Raw genomic sequence first — 26,465 nt, forward strand, 5'->3', positions numbered from 1 at the left:
GTTTTGCTTTCTAGCAGCAGATAATCCATTTAACTATTGTGCAAGTTTCTTTTTTTTTAGTGATATTGAATCTAATCCCACACAGGTGTAACAGTGCTCTAGATGAGGTTACATATTGATGTAGCTAGATCACTTATTTAGAGAAGAACAGATCAAATATTCAGCGTGGGCTCAGTTTAAGTGTTTAAGTTTTAGCAGGATCTGAAATAGACTGAAGGCGGTGGATTTAACCCGCTGCACCAACACTTAAGTGCTCGTCGGAGTTTGCTGCACACCTGGGAAAAACCTGCACAATTTAAGAAAGCGTAGATTTTGTCTCGTATGGACGTGCATCAACGGGAAAGTGCATGAAAATGTGCAAAAACAAAGCAAGTAAACACAAGGTGAGAATATAACAATTCATCAGTAACAGACAGCAATATAATGACTGCCACATCTAAAGTGTTCATTAATTCATTAATGTATTCTGTTTAGTAAGATCATATGAGACAGTATCATTACAGCAGCTTATTACAGCAAACTATTTATAGTTTGCTGTAAATCAGGTTGAATGTGTTGAGTATTTAGTTAAAAACGGGCAAAATTATATGAGATTGTCAGAGTAAAATGTTTTCATGTCACATAATTTGATATAAATGTGGTCTATAATATTTAGTAATAAGTTGAAAGGAAGTTAAAAATGTGTACAAAGCAATTGGGAAGATAATACAAGGGTTTAAAATAAGGACCAAACTATCAGATTTTATTTTATTTTATTTTCCAAGACTTGACTAACTGCTGAACAGTGCATTTATTATTTGTCACATATTGTTTGTAAAAGCTTTAAAATGCTGTTTCTGGGCTGTAATTAGCAGTTTCACAGAGAACAGAGTTCCTCTATGTTTAATTTGTATATTTATTAAAGTCAGATATTTTATTTTAAATTATTAATATATAAAACACATAAATCCATTAAAAGCGTTTTATCACAGTTAGATTGAGAAGAATAAATTCAGTAAAATAATAAAATGGCATAATTTCACAATCCCAGAACCCAGATTATTAGATTACTAAAATATAATCAGATTAAAAATGGGCCAAATTAAATAAGATTATCACTTGTTTTAATTTACCTTCCAACAAAACTGCATCATTTGTCACAAATTGTCTTTAAAATGTTTAGTTTCTGAGTTGAGACTTTTTCATTCTCCATAATCCATTTGTTTAATGTGTATTCTTAGTTAAGTGAGATATTTTAGTTTAAATTATTAAGAAAAAGTGCCTCCACACAAAGAGTTTGGGATGTGTGAACTGATCCGGTGGAGCCCTAACAGCGTGGGAGTGTGTGTTGTGCAGCGGCGGCCGTGTTATTCATACAGCACATAACCCTAATGAGTGTCACTCCCACCACATTTTGAGCCGGAGAATGTCCTGTGATCACTGAAGCTCTGCCTCTGGTGGATCCTAATTTAAAACTTGTCAGTCGCGCTCTTCGCTGACCCCGGCCATACAAACACTCTCCTCCTTTCACCGACTCGCACCAAAAAATGTCACCGAATCTTTGTGGGGCTGTGACTTTTTCATTTGTTTGAAATAGTCTTTGTTTCTTTATTTTTTTAAAAAACCTTTTAATGAGTTGCATCTTAAAAACAAGTAAGTTCAGACGGTTTATAGCAGTGATTTGGGTTAAACAGGAAAATAACACATAAGAATAGTTTTAATTATTACTTATTTATAGATTAACCCGTCAGTCAAAGTTTATCCATCATTAATGGGTTTAAATGTGTTAAGAGATCAAGAAAGTGCAGTTTATAAGAAAAAAAGTTACAAAAGAAATTGTATGAATTCATCATAAAATACAAATAGTTTCCATGGTTATATTATGGTAATGACCGTCTCATAAATCCATGTACATATATCTGTAATACCTTTTATTTAAGAGTCTTATATATGTGACATGACATAACATAAATAATTAATATTCCTTTTATTATAAACGTTATAAGAGAACGTGTTTTCAGTTCAGCTCTGACTTCTGAGTTACCTTAAATGAAAAGTTTTATATAAATGGTTTGTGGACATGTTAACGTCTACTTGACCTCCTCCTCATTAATGAGTAATTAAGCCTTATATTATGGGATGTGCTCATGCAGACACATGTAACGTTTCACAGAACAGTTTGAGAGTGGCATACGTGACAATACGTATTTCAGGCACATATAATAAGTGACATAGTAATTTGTGGTTTTGTGAGCGTTGAATGTGAATTGTTGTGTCTTGAAGATGTAGCCATCGGTCTATTTTAATATGAGCTGAATCCATCGTGGTTGTATCTCCTTTATGAACTTAGTGTAACTAACAATTCAAACAATTCAAAGATGTCAAGCGGAAAAGGACAAATCTTATGTGTCTCATACAGCAGATATACAGACAAATCTTCCAAAAATACAGGGAAACAGTGTTTTCTGTCTTTATGTGCATGGTTTACTTTTTCACTAAATTTGGTTAAAACATAAGAACCAACTTAACATGTCAGGCGTCCAAAATAAATCCTGATTCTTCCCCTGAACATTTTCGAACCACATGTCCTCAGTTCGTTGTGTAACGGGCATTCAAACAACATCAGAATCACACAAAACACACATACGCTTCTCCTCAGGGATTATACCCTCATACCCGCCCACTTCAGTCACCACAGTACCAACCTACCATCTTAATTGTGCACACAAAGACCTCTGACCTCTCCCTGAGTTTAGTATTAGATATGGTTCTGTATAATAATCTTCTTTAATTTAAACGTAGCTTCTAAGTTTGTGTTTCCTTCAAATCTCCTCCTTCTGTTGTTTCTTGTGCAGGTGAAGTAGTTTATGTTTAACTGTATCAATCTTACACTGCAGATTGTTACTAAAAATATAATATAAATCAGAAGAAGGACATAACTGCAGAGACTTCTCTTGACCAGGAGAAATTAAAATGAAATAATTAAAGAATTGGTATCGGATCAGAGGGAAAAACAACTTGAGCCTTTAAAATGCTCTGAAAAGAAAATTGTGGCACCAAAATTACTTCAGTTGGTAACACACAATTTAATTAATTTGTTTCAGTGTGCGTTCTTTGAAATTAACAGTCAAGGCACAACCACTTAGAAGTTTTTAATTTTTCAACTCATTTATTTTCTAACCAAAATTAAAGTTGCACAACAACCTTATACTATGTTTCCAGGAAAAGTAGCTCTAATAGTCATCGGATGAGAGGCAGAGTCCATCACAGGGCTAATCGAGAGACAAACAGTCATACAACTTAACAAACATGTCCATATCCAAAAGAAGTTCAGTGTACATGCTCTATGTGCTTCCATAAGATGGAACATCACCATTTCTTGACGTATCATCGTAGTGTGTGAAGTCTGTTTAAAGATAATGTTCAGTATATTAATCTAATGACGGAGACACTCCATTAAACCAAATAAATGTATTTATTTAATTCAATTCAGTTCAATTTTATTTATATAGCACCAATAACAATACAAATCGTCTTAAGACGCTTCACAAAAACCAGCCTGCAACCTCCAGAGCAGCATGAGGGCGACGGTGGCAGGAAAAACTCTACTTTAACAGGAAGAAACCAGCTCATATAGAGGAACCCATCTGCTGAAGGCCAGAGTAGAAACAACTTTCAGGACAAAAAAACACAACTAGAAAACAGAAATCTGGCCAAAAGGAGCCACTTTGACTTGAATAAGAACAGTAACGTCAATGAACAAAGTGTAAATTAAAGTTGATGTAATCCACTAAAGTACACTGTCATGACTAAAGCAGAAAACTGAGTAAGACTCATGCAAAACATTAAATTACTTCAACTTCTACACAAATACACTTTTCAGATTGTGCATGGAGAATGTCACCACGTTAGTTAACGTGTCACCATTAGTTAACATTAGTTGTGGTGCAGACACTGTGACCCTAAACCCACAACACTTCCAACAAGACCTTCTTAAACAACCACTGCAGAAATGTGGAGCAAGCGTCAGTGACCGGGGTCGACTGGGAGCAGATAGACACATGTAGAGCGCTGAGATTTACCGAAGCCAGACATGACTGTGAATGGAGCCACATCAAGGGGACAGATGAGATCCCGTTTACCTCCTCCCCATATCGGACGTGATTAAAGTTTTCTGTTTCTTTAATGTAATGACAAATCTTTGGGAACCATCTCCAACAAATAACTCTTATGACCTGGATAACGTCACAGACATGTTTTCACCGGCTCCTACTCAGCATCTGTCAGTATCTAAATGTAAAGATTCTCTGTGAAGCTGTCGTCCCTACAAGTTGATATTTTAAAAAAACAAAAACAATATTATCGGTGTGTACCCGGTGTTTGTGGGCGGCTGAGGTTGTGCGTCCAGTGCCGACAGTTGTGTTGGGTTCCAGCCGGTTGAACAGAGCTGAGGGGCCGGCTGAGGAATGTCCTGGTGACCCTACACACAAGAAACACAAACAGAAGCCAAAAGGGCCACAGGAGGTGGAGATGGGACAACAGGGTCCGGGCGTGTGTGTGTGTGTGTGTGTGTGTGTGTGTGTCTGTGTGTGTGTGTCCATGCATAACAGTGTGTGAGAGAAAGTGCATGTTTGTGCGCATGCAAATGTTTGCCCATGCATATCGGTGTGTAAAGGCCTAGGAGGGAGCAAGGGAGACGGGGCTGGGAGTGAAAGGGAGAAAAGGAGTGTGTGTAGGAGAGGTGGAGGTCAGCGCATGCACCCTCGGGCCATTGTCTCCCTCCATGACCAATATAAAAGCATCATAACCCTTTGAGCCCAGACATATTTAGAAGCCAGATAAAAGCACTTTTTTTACAAACTAGATACACGTCAGGCACAAAGCCCGGGGTCAAGCGCAACAAATTAACAGCCCTCTTTCTGATGGGAGGTGGGGAGGGGTCGGGGGGGTGGGAGGGTTGCAGGCGATGGGGGCAAAGCTAAACCGCCCCTGGAGTCCAGAGCCAAATGCCTCCACATTCCCATAGCAGGGATGTGGGCTGTTCCTCTTGCATTCATGTGTAATTGGTCCTCGGGCCAGAGGCTGAGATAAATACTGACTTCGTTTTTTTTTTTGTTTGCATTATGTCGTCCTAATAGGAGACAAGACCGAAATGAATTCGCTTGTCATTCGGTGGCGCAAATCCCATCACAGTTTCCGAGCGCGGTTTTACTTGTGGCAGGTGTGTGGTTAAACAGTTATAATGTGACGTGACAGAAGAGCTCGACTGTGCAGCTGCACAGACTCGAAACTGGAATTCAGCAACGAGACACGAGACAACGTTTATTTAGCCGACTTATGTCACGGTAGCGCAGAATTAGGGACGAAATATCTCCAAAAAATAAAACAAAATAATAAAAGACAATATCAAAATTGAGAGATTGTACAAAATATACAAGAATATTCAGCACTATGACAGTCAGTAAGTACAGTCTGGGCAGGGAAATTCAAAAATATAATATAATAATATAATATAATTGCGAGGATCAGTGAACGTGGACATTGAGGTAATTACTGCAAAATAGGCAGAGCAAAAAAGGAGATTGTTGTGCAAAAGAATTTGTAAAAAGAAACAAGGAACCTCATCTAAGAATAATAAAAGTCTGACAAAATAAATTTATTTGTCATCTATCAGATTTCAGACACATGCAAAACATTTTCTTGTATTGTTAAAAGTCTTTCTCTTATATATTTACACATCACAGTAAATCTCACAGAAACTGAGAAATGTCTTGTATCCAGGCTGAATTTTAATGGGAATACGAGTTTGATGAGGCACCGTTTCTTTATGGAAAGTGTTTTAAAAAAAAAACTGAAAATTTGTTATGAACAAATTTATCATCTTCTCTCTATCACCTCAAAGATTTGATCTTTGCTGGAGGTTAATTTGAGTCCAGACCAACTTTCTGCCTCAAAACCTGTTTGACATTTTATGGTACTAAATATTTACTCTGCTCAACGCTTAAACTACTGATATCGGCATCTGGTATCTGTCTGATACTGTGAACGACTCTGATAAAAGAGGTTGATGCAACGTTTAAGGAAAATAAGTTATAGTAATACTCAGATGTGAAGTATTCAAATGCTGCTTCTTTTGTTGTTTTTTCTTTATTTGGGATTAGTGTGAACTCAGAACTATAAAAACTAAGCATCATCTTTGAACTGGAAGTAGTTTTTGGAAAATATTATGTCACAGATTATTTCACTCAGTATTATAATAAAATCACCAAAATATGTAACAAAATATGAAACAGTTTGTTCATAAGTCTGAACGTTGCTGAATTACAAAAAAGTCCCGATGTCCCCAATCGAGTACTTGCTAATTAGCGAACTGTTAGCTCATTACTATTGATAGAATTTGTGCGTTATATTAAACTAGAAATAAGCATAAACAAACAGTTTTAAACTGTAAAATCTGATGAGGTTTTATACGTTGTCCACTTTTGTTGACATGAGGACGCGTTGTCTCAGGAGGTTAAATTCATGTGCAAACGAAGTTGCATCTTAATTTCGTTGTAGTGTGCAGAACGACAATAAAGACATTCAAATTTAGCTCAGTTCAAGATGTGGATAACGTCACTTCACAGCTGTAGTCTCACAATAAAACCAGAGCTGGGCAAAATAAAGCACATTTTCAAAGTAATTATAAGACGTGTAATGGAATTATTACATATAAAAACCCTCCTTGGGATCCTCACTGGCCTCCTGCTACCTCTGATAATGCAATAATCACCTACCACTTTGTACTATGAGTAATTTTAACTTCTGTTTAAGTCATTCCAGCATTTATATTGTGTGAATGTGATTTTTAGATAAATTATGTGTCTACTCCACTGTGAATATAATGAAATGTCATTTAATATATGCACCGATGGTGTGTTTGTTGAATCACAATAAAGCCTAAAGTCTGAGACTAATATAATACTCAAATTTAAGTACTTGTACTGCAAAAAGGTATCGGTGCCATTTTAAGCACCTTTAAAGTAACATGTTTCAGTGGTGTTAAGTGTTATTGTTAAGTATTACACACACTACATCACATGACAGACTCAGATGAGCTCTGCTGCATAAAAACGTCCTGCAGAACAAAGTCCCAAACCGCGCTGTGGCCGAGTTATGCAGTTAGCATTACCTCACGCATGTACTGTCATGGGACGGATGAAGGGTGGGGTGTGCGTATGTATGTTGGGGGGGGGGGAGAGGTCAGAGGGGTGGCAGGACAGCACAGGGTTGTTGTGGTGGGGGGGGGTGAGGACATCTAAATGAGGCACAGAGGCAGCTGTCAGGCCCGTTAGGCAGCGTGGCCCATCGGCAGCCCCCCGGTAATTAGTGTTGGGTAAACTCATTTATGGCCCAAATGGGTCGGGCAGGGCCCGGACCAGTTTGGGCGCCGTGTGACCTCTGACCCCCCTGACACAGGATACAATAGGGTTACAGTCACACTCACTATCTGGACCCTATTACTCTCCATTACTCACATTACTCACCCCTCACTGGGCCGTGGTGCTGCCAGAGGAAGGGTGGGGTACGAATCCATACAATAAAAGAAAGACCCCCCTCCTCCCCCTCCCCTCCCTCATCTCTCCTAGCTCCCTCACCCCTATGAAGTGGCGAACAGGTCTGATCTGGGGTCAGGGGCTTGCACTGATATTATAGCTGGAAGGTCAGAGCTTCTCTTGTCTAATTCGGAGCAGGTGTCCCCCCCCCAAACACACACAGTCATATCTCTCACCAAACAATCACCCACCTCCCTCCCAATAAGCGCCTCCCCCCCGTCTCCCCCCAGCTCTCATCATTAGTAGCATGCTTGCTGGGTCTCTGCTGCCGGCTAAATTATCTAAAGGCCTGAGTGTCGCACAAACTAAGTCCTCCCACAAGTTTAGTTAGTTTTATATCGGAACGAACAATTGTCTAGTATTTAAGAATCTCAGTCTAAACATGTGATGCTTAAAATGGAGTTTGGTTTTATTCCACTTTGTACATTTTAGTAACAGTAAAGATTTCTACTCGCACAGGTTTAGTTTTACCTGAGGACGTCCTGTGATTCATATATTACCCCCAACGTCTGTGTTTCATGTGGTGGATTCACACGAGATAAACAAAGTTTTACTCTAATTCACATTCTATTGTTGTGGCTCTGCTACTTTCCATCTCACTCCACTGTATATTTGAGATGGGTTTTAATCACTTTGCAAATTATAATGGTTTATAAAATACATTTTTTATACTTTGTATCCATGGAAAGAAATTATCAACGACCTGGAGGTATTTAAATCAGCTCCACCTTTACAGGTGTACACATTAATGGTTGATTTAATGGTTTCATCCTTCTAAACGGGTTAACATTCAGTTCTCAACTTTGAATTGTCTAGCAGGATATATTCTTATATGACTGTTAAGTGACAAGAGGCAGAAAAAAGCGCAGCTGAAAATAAAAAACTCTTAAAAAGAAATACAGAAACCTCTACACCTTACAAATAAGTGACTAATAAGTTGTGTGTGATTTACAAATCACAGACAGGATTAAGATCACAGACCATCTCCCTGATTACCGGACATTACCGAAGGTCCCCAGGTCCTGTGTGAATAAGACTATATACATTAAAATAAAAGGTGGAAATCCAGAAGTGCAGCCAATCACTTCATTTCTTATCTTGTTTGCATGAATACAGACATGTGCAGACTTTAACTAGAATATGATGCAGACTGGGAAAATATGGATTTAGAAGCTGTTAAACACTGAAACACACGTTTAGCATTAATACATATTGGCAGTAGCTACAACTTCCTCTGAGGACTGATATTTTTAGATGATAGGAGCTCTCAGCTCACATTCTTCTCGTTCTTGAATGATCAGAGCTCCACAAACCAAGAAAAGAAAAAAAGCATTGCTCAGTTGTTAAATATTTAAAATGAATCTTGAGGTATTGTATTGACCAACCTGCAGGAAATCTTTCACACATTTGAATTTGATGAGGCTGTCAGAAAATAAAAGTGCACTAAATGACCATCCTCACCATTAGGTTGGTACAAGAAAGACGGCGTCTGTGATTCAGTGTGCTTTCCCACCTATAGGTTCTTCCAAAAATGGGAGAACGTTCCTCAGGCTGGTTCCTAAGTGAGACCAAATACACTGAGACTGATACAACTACCTTAGAATTAAAAATATGTGGCAGCATCAATGCACATTATCTTTGTACAGACATTTTTTTTATGCATAGATCAAGAGTGTAGAAATTATTGTCCATTTTTAATTGGTGTGCAGATTTCGAAAGACATGGAACTTGCTGCCTGTATTGTTCTATTTAGTACGGTTACGGCATTTTGAAAACTACATCTTACACACAAAAGAAGATTAATCCAAGAAGACCAAATAAATGGCAGAACCAAAGAAAAGTGCAGAAAGTTTTAGAAATTTGAGTATTTATTCACAGAAAATTAGGTGAAGTGTGTCTGTTTGAAATAAAACGGTTGCTGTGATAAAAAAAAAAAAATGTTTGGATGTTAAATGTTTTAATGTTGTTGTATCTTAAAGAAATTAATTTCCCGTGGCTCAGAGGGAATGGCCTGCACACGTAGCAGGCGAGGAAACCCGTTAGTCAAGTCAAACATACAGCGTGACAAGAAGACAGCAGCGCTAATTGTCTTGTTTAAGTAGTTAAATGAAAGTACAATGTCTGAGCCTGACAGGTTTCCTAACCTATGCACCACCACAGCTGGAGCTAATGATTTCCTTTCCTTGACTGTGGTTTACAGGCAGGGAGTTAACCTTGGGGTCAACATAAGTATGGCTTCTGGTCTGACTGCATACAGTCCGTCCCTGGAACAATGTCTGGAATTCTCTCGTAGCCAAAAACAAATCTGGTTCATCTGCAGGATGCAAGCGACTTGTTAGCGCTGCTGTCACTTTATAACGAAGTTAAACCTTAACGGTTTAAAACAGCATCTTTGATTTAACTTGTGTCAAGAACATGTCCTCAGCCCCATTTTTAGTGTAGGGTAGTAGATGTTTGCTTCCCGTTAGTAAAACATTTTGGGATCTTAGACAGTGACATGAATTACTTTTCAAAAACTTTCCTTTTATCAGAATAGGTTTTGGTTTTTATCCTGCTCTTTATTAAATCTTTACTGGCCTTTGATTACATTCATAACTCAAATATAAATAAACCAGTTTGATTATTAGCATTATTATTATTATTATTATTAGCAGGTCTGATATGTTTTTCTCATATTTGTAGCACATTTTTTAAAAAATTGATTATAATCCTAATGTTTTAATTATGGATCAGAGGTGTCAAACTTAAACTTAAAAATTAAACTTTGCCTGCAGAGCTGCTCAACCACATGCATCTGAGTTTTCGAATATAAACAGTTTTGCTTTCTTACAGACGTTTACTTGTTTAACACATGAAGCACAGACCATCAGTAAATGGCAGTGACCATACTTCATTTTATTATATCCTGATTTCCTGTTTTTCCTGCAAATTTATGACCAATCACAAAACATTTTACAAGCAACCAAGATTAAACTCAACATTTTAACATAATTCCATCAATTATAATCATGTAATAGGTGTTAATTTTATTGCACCTTAAATTAAATAGCAGGATGAAGTTGTTCACTGGCTTTACAGATTTGTCTCTGTGTAATTTTATCCTGCACATCTTTCCAACCACCTGCATTAATGCAGCAGACGTGACTTTAAATGTCAGACGGACGCCCTTAAACTATCATTTTAGTATCTGAATATGTTCCTCTGTAGTTTATTAATCCAGCACCAGCCTCAGCACCTCTGTTTACAGTATTCTAATCCAGGCAACAGCATTTGTCAGTAACTACCTCTGTGTGTGTTAAAGGCGGGCGGGTCTGTCATCCCCGTAGGAGGGCACTAAGCCCCGAGACTCAGGCCCAGCCCGACAGAAGCCCACATACCACCGGCACCCCTGGTCACCACCCGGCGCCCGCCATAGCTTCTAACACCCAAAAAACACAGCCCGTCAGCCCTCTCCCACAGCGCTCCTTCCCTCTCCTTTGACTGCTCCCCCGCCTCTCCACAGGCACGGCATTCACCGTGCATACCTAGCCTGCTAATTCCAACCTGCCACTCCAATCAAAGGATCACGAATGTTGTAGTTTTCTCCTCCTCTTTTCTTCTGCCGCGAAACAATGGCCGGTGAATGGAGGGATGGAGGCAGGGACCCGGGCAGGGCTGGGGTTTGTGCATGTGTGAGCTGCAACACTAGAGAATCTTTGGTTTTGTCGTACTGAACAATTTATCTGACAAGGGACAATGTCTGTGCCTTTTTATATAACTTTAAATAGGATATTATAGACCTCAGACTTTATGGCAGTAAAACCAAACTGATTGGTTTTTGTTTATCTTCTTTATCTCAGGTCTTTTAGTTGGTTTCACACCATGAATTGTGGCAAATCTGACACACTGATGTGTCACTTTTTGCTACCCGAGATATGAACAAGTCACTGAACGAATATCCAACTTCTTCTAATGATTCAAACAGGAAAGACTACAGTGAACTTCCACTTAAAACACTTCAAACAGTAGCACACACACACATTTCTGCATGCACCATCCATGTCACAGCCATTTCTTGCCTGTATTTATTCTGGTTATTGCATCTGTGTATTTCCAGTACTTATCTTTCTAAATAGTACATATTGTTTTTCTTTTTTTCTTACTTAGTTAATAGTTAATATTCCTGTGCACGCTCTACATTTGGCCGATTAAGAGATTCTGATTCTGAAATGCATTTTATTGACATTTTTATGTTTTCTCTGCACAGCTCCTTCGCAACAGGAACCGCGTGCTGCGAGAACTTCTCCCCTCTCAGCATCTGGGACGTTGAGCGGTGAGTCCAGAAGCTGCTTTAATGTCACATCAGAATATTTCGCTCACTGTGTCGGACGGATGTTTTGTCCTCAAATGACGGGGAAAGTTAAAGTTCGTCAGAGCTGGCATTAAATAGTGACATGTCTACACTGGACAGCTTTCCAAAAGCCATTTTCTTTAATATGCATGGGAGTTGTTGTTGTTGTTTGTGCATCGTCCCATACATACTGCCACACACTGGCCAGTCGATGCAAGTGCTGAAAGAATTTCTCAAATAGTGACTCCAGACATGCAGAGCAAATTAGAAATAACTTGTCAATCTGTGCACAGAAAGAAGAACTACGTAAGAAAAGGTTCAAACAAAAACGGTAGCAACAACTATGGATTAAAATATCTGATTAAATCATTAAAATACTAATTAAAGTGTATATATATATATATTTTAATTATGGTTAAAGATCTGTCCACTAAATTGGATGTCATGCATCACTGGCTATAGTTAAGCTATAATTTTTTTTTTTTTTCAATTATAATTAATCTATATTATTTGCATTATATGTTAATCCTTTGATATAATTTATATTGTAATTTTTTTGTAAGAACAACCTAATATTTTATGCAGACTTCCTCTATTATGTGAGGTTTTTAATATTTTACAGGTTCAGTGTGTGATTTTAAAAAGTGGCCAATAGTCGGGTTGATGAGAAAACGGTTTAAATCACCAATGCCGAAAAAAATCTTGTCTAAAAGCGCTATTAACCAGAAACAAATAACATTTAAAAATGAAATACAGGCAGCAGAACACGGCATGTCTGTTAATCTGTGAATTTAACTGCTGCATGGCATAATGGATTACAATCATGCTAGCAACAAGTATACGTTTAATCCCACTTATGTTTATCTAGCAGGTAATAATTGATACTGTGCTTGTGCTGCCCGACATCAGGCGCAGTAGGAAGTTCGCTTTAGTCTTTCCAGTGTTTCTAATCAAGGTTTACGCTCCTGAAGCTGTGCAGTCAATTGATTACCCAGCCTACGCTAGCGCTCCTCGGCTGTGCAGGCCTGCACCAATCCTAGGGCGTAATGAGAATAGCAACAGGAGGAGGAGGAGAGACAGATGGTGCATGCAGCTCAGGTTTTTTTTTCACACCTTGTCAGTTTATATTGTAGACCTGTAACTGAACAGAGCAGAGTTTGATGCATAAAGGGTCAACACACTTTTATTATCGGTTATTGGTTACGTACAAACTCCTTTACACCTAGTCTGCCAAAGGGATACACTTAAAAGACATCAGATGGTGTTTTTCAAGGGAAACTAAAATGCATTAATACACTAACGTTGGAAAACACCACACTAGTCGTGGGGAAGGAGCGGTCCAAAGCGAGGGGCCTCTGAGAAATTCCTGTCTTTGAAATGCAAGGCTTAAACCTGATACATCCTCGACAATGCTGCTGTAATTCCCAGCTTTACCTGAGCCAATGAAAAACAAGTCGATGCGACACACACACAACACACAGGGGCCGGGCGACTGTTTCCTGGTCGCAAGTGGTCGGGAAATCTGAGCAGGGGGAGACGCATGCAGGGATGAGTGGGCAGGCTCTGAAGGTTGCAGGTGGTAAAGGGAAAATGACATGAAGGGGGGGAGGCAGTGCTGGAGCCTATCCCAGCTGTCATCAGTTTATTGCAGAGCTAAGAGACATACAACCATTTACACCTACACCTACGGTCAATTTACAGTCACCAGTTAACATAACGAGCATGTATTTGGAGAATGGGAGAACCTGGAGAGAACCCACTGTGTCACCATATATATATTTAATAGAAAGAATTGAAACTCTTTCACTGAAGAATCGTTTACAAATTCCTGGTGATTCCAGTAGCTTAAAGCAACAGCGTGCAACAATTTTGCTTCCAAATTACAACTTCCAGGCGCTTTCTCAAAGGCTCTTCTTAGGTTACATACTCCACAAGAAGCCATGAATTTGCTCTCTGTCCAAGGGCTGCAAGAAGTAATTTATACTTAACAACAAACTGAAGTGCCAAAAAACCTCTGGGGAAGTCTTAATAGGCCCCTCCCACTGCAGCATACGCCACACGTGCTGATGGAGAGGTGGACAACAAGAGGCACTTTTCTTATTATTTCCAGAAGTCAGCCAGTAGTGTTGACCACAACGTCCATTGGATCACAGAGCTCTAGGAGTAAATAACAGCCTTTACTCTATGTAACTGGATTAGCCATATCTGCCAAGGGAAGGTGGACTGAAATAAAAATAAGTCTTAACTTCCGACCCCAAGAATTTTCGTCACACCTTGAGACTGGAGACTCTGGACTAGGGATGGGCATCGATATCGTTAGCCTTCATGCTTAACGATTCATCTTGTCGATACTTTCCGTGCTGAATCTTTACATCCCAGTCCAGATGATGGTGGTGATGCACCTAAAAGTTGTTTCCCAACTGCCATAAAATGAAAAAAGGCAAAAAATCTTCATGTTGAAGCACGACTTTCGCATCATGTGACGACAAGGAAGACGCAAAAGGGTCCAAAGTCTGGCTTCACTTCGCCACAAGGGACTCTAACAGCGCAACATGCAACTTTTGCAGCACCGTAATTTTAAGCAAGGGCGGCAACGCCACCAACATGTTGAAGCATTTGTCTACGACGCACGGCACTAAATACCCAGAGTGCCACATGTTCGACGATCTCCGGTCAACAAGTGCAGCTAAGTCTCAGCAGAGCAGAGCTAGTGAGGATCCACTGACCAGTTTCCTATTTGTTTCTTACACAAGTTCTTATCTCTAGAAACTCGATATAATTTCTGTTGTTTACACGAAACTACAAACGCATACTTTTTCTAAACCAAAAATTCACAGGAGGAATTGATAAGGGAATCAGTAAAGAATCGGTTCAATAAGCAGAATCGATAATGGCATCGGTATCAGTAAAATCCCATCCCTACTCTGGACATTAACGGGCTGTTAGTTAATTATTCACTGGACCAAGAATATAAGATAAAACTGATTCCTCCCTATTTAAACCCCAACACCCGTCCCTCACAGTTGGACTGTCTACTTGGAAGAAATGCTACAAACCTAGCTTAGCTTATTTCACATTATTTTCATTATTTTTCATTATTATAGCTGCTACTGTGAAGCAGCATCACATCTGGTGCTTGGCCGATCTAAAGAAGCTCACATCTCACATCTCAGTCTTTCTTAAAAGACTTGTCTCCCGTCCAAATATTAGAGGCAGATTGTAATCTCCGTGAGAGCCTGAGGGTTCGCTGCCATCATCCTCCTCACGCATCGTGAGCCCGTGAATGAGAGCACCTTGAGAGTGTGACAGACGAGACGAGCGCACTATCTCCTGCTGTGATTTTCCATCTGATACAGCTGGGAGCCGAACGCCCAGGCCCGTGTGTGGCCAGATGGGTGCAGGGGATCAGGGCGCATTGTTCATGTGTTTCTGTTGCTATAAAGTTTGAAGTATCGCTTTAATCTGAACCCATACTGCTGTCACATACAAACACAACAACATTTTTTGGACGTTAGTCTTTAGTTTTTAAGGGTTTTTTAAGGGCTTATCGCCAAGTTTTTAAATTGTTCAATCCCTCTCCAGAGATTATACAATAGTTTTTAATTTCCATGTTCCATCTTAAGAAGTTATAGCCTCCACGATCCAACTCTCACCAATGTCCTGCCGGTTTTGTTGTTGAGTCTCCATTCAGACACCAGTGTCCCCAATGGGACATGCAGTAACTTGATCACACCGACTCGCCTGTAGCTCCACCACAAGCCCCTTTCGACAACACCCACCAGCATCGGCCACCAGCATCGGCCTCCAGCACGGTGCATTAACACAGCCCTGCGTCTGATTCGAGATTCACCTCAGCCAAAACATAAACAAGACACTGTTACACCTGCAGCACCGCCGACAGTCAGCAAAACAGCTGCCGCCGCGGCCGGATCACAGAAAAAAAGAGACCGCAAGCATCCAGGAAGGATTCCAGCAGCCACTTCCTCTGTCTCCGTGGTAAATAGGGGTGACACTGTGAGAGATGCCGCGAGGTGGAAGGACGGACAAAGGTCTTATCAGATCTTGGATTTCAAGGAGAGCAGTTTTTAGACGTCTGCTGCTATTAGAGGCCTATTACAGACACTAATTAGCTTTTATCAAAGAAAATAAATAAACTTTCCACTTGCATTTTAGTCAATCACTCCATCTATTTTAATACTTTGACGTGCACCTCCCCAGAAATGTAACGCAGACCACAAGAGCTGTGATTGGTCCCTTTGGTAGTAGAGTGTTTCCTCTTCCAGCTGCTTCTCCATCTCTACAATTTTTGATTTGATTGGTTTGGATCGATAAAGAATTGGTTGATTGAGGAGGTTTGGAGATACTAACATTTGTATGACTCGTCTTTGGTGAAAGTGACACAACTGGCAAAAAAAACACAGTGCCAACTAGTGTTTAGGTGGTGTTTCAACAGGACGATGAGGCTAAAGTATAAATGGCTCCCACTGGCATAGGTCACAAGCATAAGTTACGGCGTCTATTTCCCTCAGTACTCTAAATGAACACTTAGATGCCAAATTTTTCAATGTTTTCCACTCCAACAGGTGTAGTCGTAACATTATGGGGCATTTTTCAACCAATGCAGATAAAATAAAAGGAACCTAAATAGATAAAAGGCAAACTTTCCACAGAAGGTAAGTCCTGCTTAAAGTCTGCACCAATAACATGATCTAGTTATTATATATGTATATAAACTACTTAAAATAAATCTAATTCAGTGGCTGTACAACAACTTTGTCAGATCTGCCCGTAACTTGACCATTTTACGCAGATGTCTTGACAGTTCTTGAACTTTCTCTTGATAGTCTTAAACAAACAGGCAAACAACCAGTCTGGGAAAAAAAGGAAAAAAAAAAACGGGGGGTCTTTGATTTTAATTTCATTTAACACTTTCTCCTTTTTCGCCCTCCGTTGCAATTAATTCTTTCTTTCTCCTCCGTCTCGGCGGGACAAAGAAGTCTTATGATCACCCATATAGAGGAGGATCCCACACAAAGGGCGCCATCCGAGAAGCACCCCAACTTTTCACACTGTCTTCGCTCATGGCTAAACACAGAGAGGGGAAAAAGCATCAAAGAGAAAGTACCCCGGCCATCGCTCCCGACTCCCAACATTCCCTTCTGTTCCTCCAGAAAAGGGAGCCCTCCTTTTTTTTTTTTTTACAATCAAATGGCCCGGGCCGGGATTCCTCACATACCTGCCTCTGAAAGGAGCGGGGTTAAATGTCTGCATCGGGTGGACGCTCTGTTATACAAATTGCCGCCATATTGTCTTTGCAGTGCATGCGTGTATGTGACATTTTGAAGGTGGTCATTCATTCTCAATGGGTCCCAGAGGCCAGCGCCACCCCCCCTCCCCATCCCTTCCACTGTCTCTGCCAGGAAAGCTCACGTTCCTGCTGCAGTTGTCGCTGCACAGAGCTCAAAGGTGCAGGGTAAATTGGGTGGACTTGCAGCGGGTTGCGCGGCTCCCCTTTGTTAGTTTTAGTGAGTAAAAACCTCAGCGGGGCTCCTTTTCTCTACCTGTCTCGTGGCTTTTGACAAGAGGACCTGTTTCCCAGTGCATCCCCAGGCTCCTGTTTAGAGCTCAGACTTAACTTTACAAGAGCCCCCAACCACTTGTGTCACAAAAACACACACACACACACACACACACACACTGCTTTTCTTTAGCTGCCCCCACAACTAAAGGATAATGCCCCTTAGCTTATTCTATTTTTTTTTAACATTGTCAATTCATTAATGATTCCTTTCACAACTTGTGTGTGTGTGGCCCCTAAAGCCAACCTGACTCCTGCAGTGAGGCCAGACAGGCTTAAATCAGGACTTAGACCCTGTGTGTCACACAGCCGGTAGCCCCTTCATAACAATCACTAAGTCTGCGCCCCCTAAGGCCACCAGGCTACCCATCTCACAAAGTAGCTGCCACACTGGACCTCAGACTGCTTCATTCTCAAGGAACAGAATTATTTATCTCAAAAACCAATGATTTCCGTGTGATTCTTTGTCATTTTTAACTGTGTTTCTTTACATCAGACTATCAATGAGTCCGTAAGTGGCTTTAAAGCAGTCGCGCATTTTCTTTCCAGCACGTCATGGTGCACATATGTCACCCTCTTCTTTTATACACATAGTATTTGTGGTGATTTATAATCGATTAAACGAAAACTTTAAAGTTTTCCAGATCTGGGAAAGTGGTAACGACGCCATCCAACAATGAAAAAGGGAGTTAAACATTAAAAAAAATAAAAGGTTTAACCATAACATTTAATCCACTTTATCTGTAGGTCAGACTGAAAGTGAGCAGGCTTGTATGTAACTAGTAATCCCTCGCTCGAACAGGAGAACTGTGTACACAACCAGAGTAAGTACATCAGTTCAAAGCTGGAGCAGTAAGCCGCTGAGTTGAGGACGTAGCGGTGAAGGGAGGTGTTGGTCGTTCACGGCTTAAATGTTCGAAACAGCAGAGAAATAACAGTGACGTCATTGGATTTGAAATGGACATTACAGTTTTAGCTGCCACTGTTGGTATTGTAACGTTATCTACAAGCCCTGTTGATAGAAAAAAATACAAATAAGGCAACCATTGTGCCAAATCAAGGTGATTTTAAAGTTATCTGTTCCTGCCCACAGTTTCTTATCTGTACCTGCACCCACAGAATTTTTGGCAGAGCTCTGTCTTTTCTGTTCCTTGCATTTATAATAATAATAATAATAATAACAACCCCCAAATTGTGGCATAACTCTGCCAAGTTTCTCAAATAGGATCTTACAGGGTCTTCTTGGCTCAGAGTGAACCTGAGCTGGCGACTCCATGACACAACAGAAAGCACAGTTGTTCTTCTCTATACAGTAAACGCAATAAGTGTTTAGTAATGGACAGAATCTTCCCTTCCCTTTAGCTTTGAATGGGATGTTCAGTTCTGCATGTTGCCTTCAGAATCAATCTGAAAACTGAAACAAAAACTACTGGAATCATTTCAAAAACAGAACTTTTTTGAAATTATAATAGAACCAGCTGCAAAAGTGTAAAATAGCGTAGCTTATTCCAGGGTTCTCCAGAGCCAGTGCAATTAATACAACATACTGTATTTATTCAGCCCATCCCCGGAATCAATTTCTCAGTCTTTCTATCTTAGCAAACTCCTTTCCCATTTAGTCATTTACTCTCTGGTTCATCTTTATTCTTCATTAGGAAACACTGGGAGTACATTTAGACATTTTTTTTTTTTTTGCCAGATTATCTGTTGAATTGAATTTGATAGAAATTGCAAACAGAGCCTTGGTTGCAGACTTGAATTTAGTTCATATCTAACAACATGCACATGGAGACTTGTTCATCTGTGGTGGTCAGGAATATTGACTGTATATATACTATGGACAAACCCAACGTGATGTCATCTGTTGGATTCTGAACCATGAAAATGAAGCCTGAAGTGGGGAGAGCCGGCAGTCGCCATGTTGGATGAGACCTGGCCACCAAACTCTCTGCTACCTGTTAGCTCAGTTATATCACTGGCCACTCAAAGTGGAAACGTCCTTAATTATGTAGAATTTTAAACCTTAATAAAAAATAAACAAATGAGCTGTAAAGTTGTCATGAACGGCTATAAACTTTGGTGGTTGCTGTTTGATCAGGAATAGTGAAGTAGAACCTTCTAATCCTCCAGATAAGAAAGAAAGGAACGAGAATTTAGGAACTTCAGACTTTCTGTGCTGTATGCCATGCATACATTACGTTTACCGTCAGTACCAATACGCCCACTTATAATCTAATCCACATGCCAATCAAATGCAATCGCTGCTCTTGATTGGCGCTTGATGACTCAAACAGAACGTGAAACATCCTTCCAACTCTCTGAGGACAGACCGGACTGAATGACGGTTATGACTCAGACATTCAGCTATGTTCCCTCCCATGTGACACCTTTCCCGCCCGAAGCCAGACTGGGATATTTTTACATGATAGACAAGCAAAAAAAAAAAAAAAAAAAAAAACGATGTTTAGATGAGAACAATTGCGCCGCTGCTGCTCAGTAACAGATACAGTCATTTTGACAGATTATATGCTCATGCATCCATCCTGTAATCATACACGGCCCATGAAAGCCAGTGACCTACCAATTTTGCGAATCCCTGCTGTTTTCTGCGCCGCGCACCAGCTCATTGCGTGGTGCTATTACAGCCTTTAGGATCCCTGCACAGATGTCAGGTTCATTTTATGGAAACCTACCTTTTTTTTCTTTATTTTCGGGCGTTTGCGACTCGGAAACAGTTTAGGATTTGTAATCGCCTTGTTTGAAAGGCTTTCAGAGGCTCTTGCTATGAATTGATGATCTTGTTTTAGTTGGAGCTGCAGTGCTGTGATGCTGTGATGGAGACGTGTTAATTAATTATGAATGAACAGGCTCATATCCCTCTGGCTTGAATGAGCTTCTTTTTTTTTTTTTTTGTGCGGCATGTGCTAAGCCCCTTGGTTTTATTGGTAAGGGGAAAATGAGGGGTCACTACCCCACAACTACCCCACACAGACACAAACTCAGCCTCATCACAGACTCCCCATTGGCCCTGGCTTAGTCATGAGACCCTGGCAATGAGAAAGCTCTCATCCAATAAGGCGCCCTGTGGGGAAAGCCCTGGCCCAAAAAGAAGACCCGCTGGGGTAAGGCTAGGGGATTATCAGCCCAAACCTGCGGATTGAGCTCCGGGGCGAGGGGAGGGGGCCACGAGTCGAAGCATTAGGGCTGCGCAGTCACCAAGGCCGGCCGCCTCTTTTAAATGGTTGCTACGAGGCAGGTATCAAACATGCGAGAGTCGCACACAGTCACGGTCATGGAGGGTATTAAATGGCAACAAAGAGACAGTTATTCTGCAATAATCTGCCCCGCTGAGGGCGAGTTATTCTCCAATAATCAAGAGCTGAGGAGCGAGCGGGACAGAGGACTGTGATCACAAGAGCATGGTGCTGCATGGGACCGGACTCGCTGGACACCCACAAAGGTCACACCACTTCAGCCCGTACACACAAGCGTCATTCACGTGTGCACAAAAGTGTGTTTTTAGTCTCACACTCGGAGCCGTCGCTAATCCAGATTCAGTAACACACAGGCGTCACGCCAACACCAAGTTAACACTTTTTGTTATGAGATACACAGTATTTCTTTTTATGCAGTTTAATGTCTCATTTTACTTTGAAATTAAAGCAGAGACCAAATATTCAGCTGAAGTTGAACTATACTAGAGGATACTGATGCTAATACTTTAATTATTCATGAAAGTAGAAACCAAAATTTGTGCAGGTTTCTGCAGTAAATCGATACCATAAAATAAATTTGCACTATAGAGCAAAGTAACGCCCAGTTTTTCTTTAAGTGTTCAGATTAATACTTCATTTGGTTTCATGTTCACATTCAGACCATCCATCTAGTTTTAAGTGTCTGTGTTCAGACGTTACAATGCATCTCCACATGGGTCCCCACCCACTACTTGCGATCTGATCTCAGTTTATCCAAAATTCAACTTAATTTTATTTATATAGCGTCAATAACGATACAAAGTGTTTCGAGACGCTTCACAAAAAAAAGGGCGTGAAATCTCCACAGCATCTGCCAAAGACCGGCCGGGTAGAAACAGAGAACTAGAGCAGGAGAAACAAGATAAACAAACATCTGACTTAAGCAGAATGTGATCATGCAAATAGCTGATGACGTTATGTGACAGTTTGAGAGTAAAGGATGGATCATGGGTAAGTTGGAGAACTGTTCATCCAGGTAGGAGTGGATAACTAGAAATAAAATAAATATCCATGTTAGTATAGAAACAGCTGTTGTCTCTGCTGATGGATCAGAGCAGTGAAGATTACATTATGTTCCTTTCTTCCTCCCTCAATCACCCTCTCTTTTATCCCTCTCTTTCTTGAACCAGGTCGATGTGTGTGTGCAGTCTGGGCTCGGAGTTTCGTCGTGGTGCCGGCGTGTTGGACATAGTGTTCGAGTCCCCGTTCCAGCTCTTCAGCTGCGGCTACGACACCTTCATTCGACTGTGGGACCTTCGACTCAGCCCACGGTACGTCACCATTTCCACAGTTAATACAATGGGGTGGGAAAAAATAGTGTTATGGCAATATATCGCGATAGTTTTTCTTCCGATAAAATATCGATTTTGAAAGAAAAGGTCATGTTTTGGGTTGATCATGAACGACGCTGTAGCGCCACCTTGCTGCGATAGTGGTGTTCGATACCACCGATTTCCTTTTGGATCTGAAAATATCGAGTAAATACAAACTAATGTGTCTGTAAACAGGTAAACTCCCCAAAAAAGTAGCGTATTTCAAATCACAGCTTCATAAGAAATACAAGACATCAGAGTAATTTATTTATTTTAAAGGTCGAGACCTCATTTACTATATAGACGAGCTAATACAACAACAGAAAAACCAGAGACACAATCATACAAAACATGTGAAAATGTTTCAAACACTTAATAATAAGTATAATAAAGAAATAAGTAAAATAATCAAAACACCATTAAAATAAATTATTGTTTAACTATTAAGAACTATTATAAAATGATAAACCTGCATCCTAATTGTGACTCTGTTCTCTCCTCATCTTTAATGTCTCGTATTCTGTGTTGAGGTTTAATCTGAGGTGTTTCACAAGGTTTGTTGTGTTGCCACACGTCAATAGTTTAGTATCGATATTTTGATTTGAGAATCATATTTAGAGCATTAATAGACCTGGTATCAGAAACATCGATATTTCAGTATTGATCCACACAGGCAAGTAGCAGAAAAGAGCACGGCGGTGGCAGCGAAACTTTAAATGGCCTTCAAATGCAAGAAGGAACTAACAAACTGGACAAAGAGTACGTAGTTTGCAAACTGTGTTTTGACATTTAAGTGGCAAGAAACTTGATCCACTTTCTCTGGATCATTTGGATTAATATTGTTTGTTCACTGAATTATCAGTCATCTGATATATATGTGTATTTTAAGCTTTTCATATAATAATAAAATTATTGTTGATGCATATAGAAAATTAGCATTATTTTTATTACTAATGACAGATGCCACAGATGCATATTTTGCCCTATATGATTTTTAAAAGCTCCACAAATAGTTGTACAATATTTGTCGTGGAATACAGGTGTTTATCTCAGCTGAGAGTGGCTTGGCGTTTGGGAGTTTGTGTGTTTGTGCGTGAAACAAGCCGTCCTAGGGTGTAAATGATCAGAGACGTAGAGCACGAGGCCAAAAGAAAAAGAAAAAAGAGAACACGCTGGTGAGCTCTGCAGACGACAGGAGGAAGATCACAGGATAATTTCCACAGTAAAGACAAATCCCTTCACTGTGTCCAGAATAGGGCTGTAACGATATCAGACTTTCACTTCACGATAAAGATTTTAACAAGATATCAACCAAAATGTAAATAATAATGGCAAAATTCAGGATATTGATCTTTAACTTTACTTATGTTGTTTTCTCTCTTTTGGGAGATGAACTGTGCTCGAAATAACAGTAGAACGAAAGAAAACATGGGCAGATATAAAACACACAGTGTTTGTGTTCAAGTGGTACTGAATCAATTACACGATAGTTAAATTTAATTTTTTAATCCTCAGGAATCTGTTTAATTTACCACCATCTTGTAACCTTAGTTGACAAAAACATCCATGTACAAAAACTGCTATAAACAGCCCAAACTTAACTGATTAATGTGGTTTTCTGTTTTTTTTTCAGCATAAATCCCTTAAACCACTTCAGCAATTTACAAAAATACCACAAAGTCTATTATTTTTAGGAAGTTTAACCATTTAAATGTCAGTTTGATTAGTTAAAGCCACTGTTGTTTTTATGAAAAACAAAAAAAACATGAAAAATTAGCTATTTTCCATAAAACTAATGATAGGTGGCTGGCGCATTTTTTTCAAATGAAGACTTGGGTACGACCAAGATTATTGTATTATAGATTTTGTGTAGCATCAGATTTAAAATGCACTACCCTCCGAAATATCCCATTGACTTCCATTAAAACTACAATTTTTAATCTCTCAGGTTTGACACAATAACATCATTCATTCTGCAATATTAGAGTTTCATATATGAGATATCTATCTATCTATCTATCTATCTATCTATCTATCTATCTATCTATCTATCTATCTATCTATCTATCTATCTATCTATCTATCTATCTATCTATCTGCCAGCTGCTCTCTCTGGGGTGTATGTCGGTAGTTGTCCGTCTGTCTGTCTGTCTGTGTGCGTGGAGAGGGCGACATTTATTCTGGACAGCAGGGGTTTGAGGGGTTTCTCAGACCGCGTTTCTCGGGGATCAGTCAAGTAAAACAAATCAGATCTGATTGGCAGATCGCTCGGGGGACTTTCTCTCTGAGTTTGGGAGAAGGTTGGCAGAGGGGGGTCCCTCTTTAGATATCAATAATTCATAAGGTCAAACCCAACCGGCCCAAAAAGACTCGCAGGGTCATCGACGGGGGTCAGAGTGTCTGAGGACTGGGGCTCAACACATCACGAAAAAAAAATAAAATGAAAAATAAAATGCACTGGGGTGGACAAAGGTAAAAAAAAAAAGACATTCAAATTCAGCTGAGAAAGAGTTTATTGATAAAATGTGTGTGTAGTTAATCTAATACCTGAGAATGTGTATGAATATAAGTGGAAATATATACATGAATCCACATTTATATGTTAAAAATAAATAAATAAAAACTTTTTCTGAAAAAAGGATCAAGCTCAGACTGATCCAGATGATAAAAGGTGAACATTTGGGTCACATTGCATCACCTGTGGAGGCGACTGAGTAGCTGTGTCATTTTCCTTCTGTGCTACTACAAAAAAAAAAAAAAACACAGTACAAACGCAGGAACACGGATTCCAGCTCCAACTTAAAAGCAGAAGAGATTGAAAACACGATAAACAGATGAAATTCAGAAGAAAAGACGTGAATTACCGATACTTACCACAAAAAGAAATGATTTGATTGTGGTTGGGGAGGTTGATCTGGCTTCTAGGCTACATACACCAACATGTGAATATCAGCAGGTGTTGTTTTTGTGTTGAAACCAAATTAAGTCCAGTAAATGTTTCTGTCTAAGTTAATGTTATGTAGAGAGGGGAGCTCGTACCTTGTGTTCGTTCTGATCTTCCGACTCTGCCGTAAACTATCCAAACTATCCAACCCTCTCTGGAAGATTTATCCTTATTGTAGTTCCTCTTTGATAGAAGATGTTTTGATGCTACATTGATGTGGTTTAGGTTTATGGCACAACTACAACATCTAAAATAAATAACTACACAAGACCAGGCCTGATACCGACCCGATCATTTTAAAAAATACACATCCCTCCTTCATGCAACTTTAACAGACACAATACAACAAATAGATTCACTCACCAATTAACTTCAGTTAATCAGAGTCACAGACAGAAATAAAATGTATAAATAATATAATGTTAAACATATACTTATGAATCAGACACCTGCTCAACTCAACTGATAGAAGGAACAATATCCACTTAAATTGCATTAAATTTTTGCAGAAAACTTTTCCTTTTTTAAAAAAAAATTATTGTTATTAGTGAGCACCTATCTCCACTCTTTATTGATTTAAAAAAAATGTTTCTGCTTATTTAGTCTTTTGGGTCGTTTAGTGTATGTGTGTATATATATATATATAGATAGATAGATAGATAGATAGATAGATAGATAGATAGATGTATATAATATAAAACAATGACAATAACATTAAGAATATTCATATATATATATATATTTCTTTCTGTGTACATTTTATACTGCTGACACATTTTCTTTCCACGTGGATCCTTATTTTGTTTCGTTTTATATAATGAAATATGTTTAAATTATATCTTGACCCCGACATTAACACTTTTCAATATACTGAAAGTTTCTGTCTCCATTTCTTGTCTGCGCTCGGTTTAAGAATTTTCCAGAAGAGCCTTGAACTCAGACATCGCCCACTTTATCAGTGCACCCCCCCCACCTTCGTACCCAAAAGCGACACACAAACATTTTAGGAGCTGTGCCCACATTTGTGTTTTTTGTTTTTCACCTTTTCACTTTCCGGATGCGCCGGGTGACCTCCCCCACAGAGGTTAGCTAAAATTAGAGTGTGGATTTGTGTGTGTGTTTCTCCACTTTCTGTCCCTGGTGTCGCTCCATCACTTATTGATGAGGCCACACTAATGGAGGATTGATGTCCACTCCACCCTCCTCCTCCTCCTCCTACTCCCACACACACTTACACACCATCACGTTTCACCGTCACTGACTGAGAGAGGACATTTTATTTGCTTCACCCTAAAATGTAACAAAGTCCTCCCACTAAAGCTAACATCATCATCATCATGATAGTGTAAATAAGACGTCTAGTGCAGCTTCTACATGACCCACGGTTAACTTGAGGCTCGTCTCCACGGTTACGTAACCGCTGTTCCCACCGTTTACATACGTGAGCTAATCACAAAAATCATCATGTTGCA

General features: G+C 39.7%; 1 protein-coding gene across 1 annotated transcript in view; it reads left to right on the forward strand.

Moving 5' to 3' along the window:
* fbxw4 (F-box and WD repeat domain containing 4) overlaps window positions 1–26,465 on the forward strand; it is a 39,781-nt gene that overhangs the window by 11,572 nt on the left and 1,744 nt on the right. Inside the window, exons 6-7 of the mRNA XM_047604107.1 lie at window positions 11,821–11,886; window positions 21,867–22,007. Coding sequence (XP_047460063.1) covers window positions 11,821–11,886; window positions 21,867–22,007 — 207 coding nt within the window. The remainder of the gene's footprint in view (window positions 1–11,820; window positions 11,887–21,866; window positions 22,008–26,465) is intronic.

This window comes from Mugil cephalus, chromosome 13 (assembly GCF_022458985.1).
Source record: "Mugil cephalus isolate CIBA_MC_2020 chromosome 13, CIBA_Mcephalus_1.1, whole genome shotgun sequence".
Taxonomy (NCBI): Eukaryota; Metazoa; Chordata; class Actinopteri; order Mugiliformes; family Mugilidae; genus Mugil; species Mugil cephalus.